The sequence below is a fragment of the Merops nubicus genome, unplaced genomic scaffold (assembly GCF_000691845.1).
Source record: "Merops nubicus isolate BGI_N331 unplaced genomic scaffold, ASM69184v1 Scaffold53690, whole genome shotgun sequence".
NCBI lineage: Eukaryota > Metazoa > Chordata > Aves > Coraciiformes > Meropidae > Merops > Merops nubicus.
The window spans coordinates 1-8,240 of record NW_008583274.1 but is presented as its reverse complement, the minus strand read 5'-3'; the positions used below and the strand labels follow the sequence as shown (position 1 = coordinate 8,240).

Below are 8,240 nucleotides of genomic sequence, written 5' to 3'. Positions count from 1 at the left end.
GTGCTCCTGGTGAATGCGGTTCTGCGGGGTGTAAACATGTCTCCTCACCTTCCTACGTGTCTTTGTTGCTCCTCCTGAAAAGCCGAGCAAAAATAAACGTGAGCTCAGCCGTTATACTGAAATCTGGTCTTCATTTAGCTTAGGAAAACCTGGAGGAAAACATAGAGGTAGTAGACACAGTGCTTGTTCCTTATGTAACTGGTTATGCACAGGATGCCTGTCAACTGGATTGACATCGAACAGACAGTGATCTGTTGACACGTTCTGGTGTTGTGAAGTATGCATAATGTACAGATCTACAGAATATTTGACAATTAATCACTGAGTATATTTTAGCACACCCAACAAACAATAACTGAAATCTTTACAGACATTAATAAACGAACATTCAGCATAATTTAAGCGGTGCAAGGAAGTCTAAACTGCATTTGCAGATTTTACCGTCTTCAGTTGTCTCCATAGTGTAGAATTTGGATGCTGCTCTGTAGTTCAAGCTATTCAGTGACTTTGAACTTGAACGCAGTGATAGCTTAAACAAATGGGCCTGTCCGAGGTGTGGAATACAGCTGCTAGCAACTTTTATTTACATAAATTAGTACAGTCTTCCTTCAAAGCTTAAATCTCTTGTTACTTTGATGGCAGCATGGTTTCCTACTTGCAGTTGAATAATGTTACTCAAAGTAGACCAAGTTTAGATAACGTGACAGAAGTCTGTAGGACAGTTAGGAGCAGATGAGTGCAGTGACCTGCCAGAGCGTTCAAGAAGTTTGAGGCAGGGTTGGCTGCTTAAACAACCTGTGATGCCTGTTGCTTTCTCTGCTGTGTGAAGAGGACCCTGGTAGTCTGCTTTATTTTTTCCATCTCTCTTACAGCTCTGTTTTTCAGCCTGTGAGAGCAAATTTTTTAAAAGGTTTTATTCACAAAATTCTCTAAAATTCAGCTATACTTCTGTTAAATATCTATCACTAGAACACTGCTATGAAAGATTTTATTTTTTGCATTTACAGGAAAAGTGTTGTTATATCTTGATTGAAAAAAATGTTTTGAGAAACCTACTTTTATTGTCTTCATTTTCTTATTTTTTTTTTTTTTTTAATAACATGCTTATAGAATTGTAGGTGATGATGATGGAGGAAAGCTCTTTACCCCTGAGGAATATGAAAAGTACAAAAGAAAAGTGTTACCAATTCGGTTACAGAACAGGTTGTATGTGAGCTGGTGATCACCAACGGGCATGGACTGTAAACTTGTGGGACCAGAGACACTGTGTTTCTGTACTCACTGGTAGGAATCTGCCCATCTTTTTGAATTGTTGTGTTTTTTTAAAATCGGGAAAATGTAAAATGTTTCCAGAAACATTACAGTACAGTATAGGCATGTTTATTTAAGGTCTAAGGGTTGGGAAAACTAGGTTTTAAAGAACAAGAACTGTTCTTAAATCTAAATCTCAATGTTTTTTTCAGACTAAAGTGATTTTGTAGTCTGCAATAAATTTTGTTTTTAAGGCTCAGGTTACTTCAGATCAATCAGATTGATTCTTACACTGCTGTCAAAATAAAACATAAGGATCCATGTTATTTTTGTAGTGAATGGGTGTGAGAGAACTGATGTTACACATTTAATTGAAAATTAATGACAATAATTAATATAATTAAAGATATTTCAAAACAGAACTTGTAAGATAAATGATAAGCCTTTCAGTTATGTTTCTGATAACTAAGTTAGAAAAGTTACCGGTTTTGTCTGTTTTAGGTACAAGCAACACAAAACGGGCTATGAAGTGGTTCCCCAGGACTGGCCCATTTGTGTGCCCTGCCGCGTGAGCCGGTGTCCGTGCCAGTCCTACCACTATGTCCCTCTGAACAGCACGCAGCCCATCCGCTGTAGCTGCAAACACTTTGCTGACCAGCACAGCGCAGCACCTGGATTTTCCTGTAATTCTTGTAAGTTATTGATGGACTTCCAGCACTCTTTGCTGGAAAGCTTAAGAGGATTGGCATGTTAGGGATCTGTATTCTGCCCAGAGTAATAGGTATGTGCTGCTCTTGTCACTGCTTCGTATTTTGGTCTTTGAGTGGGAAGGAAGACGATACCTTTTGCACAGGAGGGTTTAGAACATCATCTTTACTTTCCCCAAGTCCTGTGAAGGAGTGTAAGTTCCTGAATGATTCAGTTGGGTACATATGGAGACAGATGCTTGAAGTTAGGTAGTAAGAAAGCACCATGTTTGCAATTTGTCACTTCCACTGCCACACAGAACTACTTCAAGTTCTCCTTGAACTTGGCAGTTTGAGAGGGAGATGTGTCGATCTCCATTCCTCTCTGGCCTGGTTGAATATAATGTTAATGTGTTTTTATATCTTTTTGCAACTCAATAGGAAGCAGCGCTCTGTTCCCAACGAACACTATTGTTAGCACACTAACTAAGCAGTTCCCAAGCATATAGGTTGTGGGGCCAGAAATGCAAATGAGAATGGAGTTTCAAGCAAAAGATTTGAGAAGGCATTAAGACAAAGCTTTTTGCTTTTGTTGTTCGAGGTTATGGTAATGAAAGCGCAGTAATTATTCATCATAGAAAATAAATAATGCATAAAGGTATTTTTGTTTGAATCCTCAAATTACGTAAGCTGAAGATTTTTTTTTGCTAGAGTTCGGTACTGTTAGTAAAATTCTTTCTTAAAATCTGTCTAATTTGTACAGGAAAAATCATAAACAGCTTTTGCTGGATGGGAATCATATCCCACAGAACAAACCATAAAATATTTATATGACAGCCTTTCAAGAATTTGTTCTAAGTACTGCGGAAGTCTTAAATGTGCAATTGGATGATTCAAACTGAATCCTTAGAACACGTTGTTTTAGTAATCATTTACATTATGCGCTTTTTCTGGTTTCTCAGAAATGTCTGATGTTTCTGAGGGCTTCACTGATTACACAGAGAAGTGCCAAGACTTGCTTCTAATTTGGGCTTGTATTGTTTTAATGTACTGGTATTAGTCTAGCCCAGTTTTGAATAAATCTAATATGACAGATAAATTTTAATTGAAAAAATACTGTTGTTGTGCTTTATGTATTACATATCCTGTGTTCTGTATCCAAACACAGACTAAGTGCTCTGTCACTAAGGAGTGCCCAAGATGGTATGAAAAAGCCATTAACATTTCTAAAAGTGTGATCCTTGGACATACTACGTAAGAATTAAAGTTTTTTTTGGTGCTCTGCCAAGTGAAGTGTACTGGAGTTGGAAGCAGGGTAATCTGTGTAAGGAAACATTTGCAAAATCGGTTCAATTTCTTGTTCACATCATTGCTTCAGCAGGGCTTTGGTGACAGTTGTAGCTGCAGCCAGGGCAGGTGTATCACTTCACTCCCTGTTTCTGAACCTCACATGTCATTTGTATAACTACTTTGGTTACATCCTGTGGCTATGTAAGCTTAAAAACCCCCTGAAAGTCAGTCTAATGGTAATTTTGCATAGAAACCATTTTGCTGTTGCCAGAGCCTCTGTTTACTACCGAGATAATTTTGCTAATTGTTAAAGACATCTACATTGTGATTTTAAATTTTCTGGCCATACAACACTGACATGTGCTGTGTACTGCTGGAGATAATCCTGTCAAAATGCTGGCAGGTTGTCGTCTTTACCTAGTGACAGAATTTTCTCTCTTTTTTGTCATGAGAGGTGTACAGAAAGGTGTTACTAAGGGCAACGGACACAAGTTGCACATAGGAAATTCGATTAGATAGTAGGCAGTAAATGTCTGCTCCATGAGAAGACCAGCGTTGGTCCAGGCTGCTCAGAGAGGTGGAATCTCCATCCTTGGAGGCACTCAGAACTTGACTGAATGAGAACCTGAGACTGGACCACCCCTGTGATTTAATGTTCACATTCACCCTTTCTGCTGTTTTCAAACAGCATTTTCAGTATAGCCGGATGCCTTTGCAGTGACAGAACTCTAGTTTCTTATAGGATCAGTTTAGGGAAACACCATTTTGTCTGCAGTGAAGTACAAATTCCATTATCTCACTCATTACACTTATTTATTTGTTAATTAGGTTCCAAATGTTTGGGCTTTCATAGTTCCTTTACCTGTGGGTGTGGTCAGCCAACATATGCTCATGAAACAGTGGTGGAAACTAAAGAGGAGCACTTAGCCCAGGGAAGGCCTGTGGGGCAGGACGTCCCTTACGCTGCAATTGGAGGACTGACTGGCTTTAGTTCACTAGCAGAAGGCTACATGAGACTTGATGACAGTGGAATAGGTAAGTGCAGCTGACCTGAGAGGAAATGTTAATTCTCCAACTCAGTAGTTGTGAAAAGTAGTAATTCAACATAGATTTTTAATGTTCAAAGGCAAACTGGATCAATAGGAGTAGGACTTAAGACAGCTTTTATTTTTTTCTCCCCAGCAGTCCTTAGGTGTGAAGAGACCACTATGACCATCTTGTCCAACTTCCTGTAGTGAATTGACTAAGAAACCCCCCCTTTATCCACACTTTGGATGTTCAGCCCCGTAGCTTCAGGCTGAAGTAGAGCATATCTTTTAGAAAGAAATCTGTAACTTTTATTTTTCTCTTAATACTTCCATGTTGTATTTATGTTAATACTTTAGCCTAATACTGCCTGGGTATTTCTTGGCTATACAGTTACAGCATTTTTTTTCCAAACTCAAAGGTTAATAGCTGTTCAGTATAAAAAAAGAGGTCATTTGTAGAACTTTATTTTTGGCAGGCATGTTAGTTGGCTTTGATACCTCTGCCACTCTGTGATTTTGTGCTATTTAGTAATGAACACATTTTGTTCTGAAATACTATTTTACTTATTATTGCCATGTACTCATTATTTTGTTTTTTAAGTTCTGATCTGGTTTTGTGGATTTATCTGAAGTTTGGAAACTATAGCATAGCCATAGTAATAAATAAAAGATTTAATTTCTTTGGAAGCCATCCTCTGTAATGCTTTTGTTAACTCTGTTTTAGGGTGTCTGCACTGAGTGTTGTAGATACAAATCTGTAGCCTTTTTTTGACCCTGTGATGTATGTTGTTAATATATCTCATGAAGTTAATTTTTGTTTTCACTCAACATATTTTCTAACAGGGGCTCCTTCTGCTGAACTTTTAGAATCCCCCATCACCAGCATGGGTCATCCATTTCTAGAAGCATTTCAGGGACCTTCTAGTTCTGCTCAAACCATCTCACAGATACCAGGTGCTATTTTAGTAGCATAATACTGTTTTACAAAAAGTATTTAATATAAAATTAATTTGGTTTATTTATGAGTTGAAGGAACCTTAGGACTAAAATCAAAGTTAAAAAATAAAAATTAGTATTAAAGCCCTGTTATGCAAAAAGTTAGTACAAGAATCATGTACCTAAAGTGCTTAGAATAAATGCTATTATTGTTACTATTAGAATAAATGTTAACTGCTTGTTGTTTTTGCTCATTATATGCTTTTTAACTGTAGTAATTTTTTTTCTAGCATTTGGTGTCGTCCCCATTAATGGTGTCATTTAAATCATTGGATCAGTTTTTAAAAATTTTAATTCCTACTAGAAGTTCATTATATCTGAATGGATTATACATATTCAGCACAATCCTGTGAAATTGCCTTCTGCCAGAAAGTATTTTCTGCATGGAATTATGGACTGGTTAAGCTTAGTTTATGTCCCTTATTTAGTATAAGAATTTAGCAATTAATATAACTGTTGAACACCTCCAAGACCAATAGCTGCTAGTCTAGACTAAAGAGGTTAACCTTTGGTCCCAGTTACTGGGGTTTGTTACTTGCCTGTAACAGTGAGTTCTCATTTTAAACGCATTTTTCCAAATGTAAAACATAATTGATGGAATAGCAAGTATCATTAATGAAAAGAGCTTTTGTTTTTTTTTTTTTTTTTCAGGTGGTTCTAGTGCCACAAGGCAAGTTTCTCATGGAAAGCATTCAGAAGCTGATGACATGGCTTAGTTTGAAAAGCGTTACCAAGAACGGGCAAGTTACTACATTTATTGCATATATTCAAATATATTTTCACAAGAGGGTGACTAAAAAAGATAAATGTGTGATTTAAGTGGCATGGAAATGCATTCTATCATTTGTTCTCTTCCTGAGAGAACACTAGATTCTTAAAAGAAAGTTTTAAGTAAAGTTATGAGCTGGACAGATTTTTATTGAGGGAATTATCCATTACAGAAAGCCAAAATACTTCCCTGTATGACAAAAGGAAACAGTGAGGCAGACTCACAGAAAGGCACTTGGGCACCTGTGCCTTTTAGGAATATGTGTTTGCCACCTCATTTATAAAAATTCATTATATTCTTTTCCTTATGAAAGTCTGTGTAGTTGGCCTAAATCTAGTACGTCTTTCTTAGATGATCTGAATCGCCCCCTTAGAGGTGTCTCTTTCATCATACTTAAATTTAAATGTCCTTCAGTTAGGTTACTTAGATGCATAAATCCCTCTTCCTTCTCCACATTAGCTCCTTAGCTTCACTATCTCAGCTGGAAGTATGTCTTGACTGTTTATGAGAAACCTGTTCTAGCTTTGTGAAATTTTAGATAATTTCCTTTTATTTTGGAAATCGTCACAAAATATGGTAAGATATCAGAAATACAATATAAGTTTATAGGAGAAAACATGGTAGTATCACATCCAAATTTCCCCCCCAAAGATTTTATTTTCTTTGCAAAAGGTAGTAAGGATTTCCAGTACAAACCTCAAGCCTCCAAATGTGGAAAAACATTTTGGAATGAGTTCCTCTGTAGACCAACAACAGGATTGCTTAGCAGTGAGTTCATTGGTAGACATCCAAATCAGGAATGGGGTTTTGCTTCCTTTTGACACTATTTTGTGGGGAAAAGAAGCATGTTAAAAATATTTTGTTTTTCCTTGCATTTCCTTACATCCTTAATTCTCTCTCCCTTATTCCCTTTCTCTTCTCCTTTGGAAGAGGAGAGGGGTTAATAGAGAGCATCTGCTACAGGTCAGAGCGACAGCCCTGATCCTAAACCTTGACAGATTGCAACACGATATGTTAGAGGAGATGGAAAAATCTGTGCATTCCTTTTATATTACTGTTCTAAGTAGAATTTCATTCACTAATGTAGCAACACTTGAGAGCAACTGTTGCCTCTAAAAACAACAGATAGGTTTGTTTGTATTGATAGTCTTACTACAAAATGGCAGAGTTAAATGTGTATGTGTTGATAAATCATACCGTGCTGTAAGAGCCTACTGTGTAGAAAAAAATCTCCTAAGAGGAAGACCTGACTGTGGGTCAGTGAGGAGACACTGAGATGGAGGCTTAGCATCTACTTCAGCAACAAAACTCCCGTGTGATTTTGTGCATGCCGGTTGGTCTGTGTCTGTTATGTGTCTGTAATAAAACCTCTTTATCTTTCATTGACATGAAGATAAACCTGTGAATATTTGTGAGGCACTGTGGCCTTGAGGGATATATAAATACCCAGAGTGCCATTGTCCGAGATAAAGGCAGCCCTGGCTTGAATAGGGAAGGAGCTGTCCTGTGATGCAGAAGTAAGTGGTGCTAGGCTAGGCTAGTAATGCTCTGTAGCTCTCTCCACTGCATACATCAGCCTGGTAAATTTGTGGCTGGGTGTTGAGATTTAACAGTGAATTGCTAATCGAGTTGTGAACTGAGGGTCACCGCTGTTGGTGCCTTTCTTTGTTACAGCTGAAAAAGGAGAAGGCTGCTAAATGGAAGGAGAAGAGCCCAGTGCCGTCAAAGAAGCCGTGAGATTAATAAAGAAACCCAGTGTTAACCATTGAAGGTTTTTTTTTTTTCACTGTGCCTACCTGCATACTTTTATTTCTTCATTTCTTCATTCTGCTGTTTTGGTCTATTGCTGGAATCAAATTTTAATTATCTTGTAATAAAAATGGTACTTTAATCAATGCATTTCTAATGCTCCAAACTGCTACATTGATATACCTTTGAGAATGGAAAATCATAGAGATTTGCAGACCTGTTTTTTAAGATCTGAGAGAATAATAATGTATTTAAATACTACATTGTAGAAAATGTGTCTTATTCTTAGACTTCTATGATGCACTTTATTTGTAGAGTCCTTAGAACTCATCTTGTTGGTAGAGTTTTACTTGGTGGGATTTTTTCTGTTAATATTGACATTTCAATCTTTTATTTAAATCTGACTTTTCCTTTCTGTTGGTTTCATCACATTTATGTAAATTGCAGAATCACAGAATGTTAGGGTTTGGA

The 8,240-nt window shown here is 37.2% G+C and overlaps 1 protein-coding gene across 1 annotated transcript; it reads left to right on the top strand.

The window, feature by feature from the left end:
- Nucleotides 1-370: 370 nt before the first annotated feature.
- Nucleotides 371-7,757, top strand: FAM221A (family with sequence similarity 221, member A; the record flags this gene model as incomplete). Its single annotated transcript, XM_008939963.1, is given in 7 exon segments — nt 371-405; nt 1,111-1,284; nt 1,753-1,943; nt 4,056-4,262; nt 5,099-5,209; nt 5,903-5,991; nt 7,695-7,757. Coding segments are annotated over 7 exon segments (870 nt in total), but the record flags the coding sequence as incomplete, so codon positions are not given.
- Nucleotides 7,758-8,240: the final 483 nt, after the last annotated feature.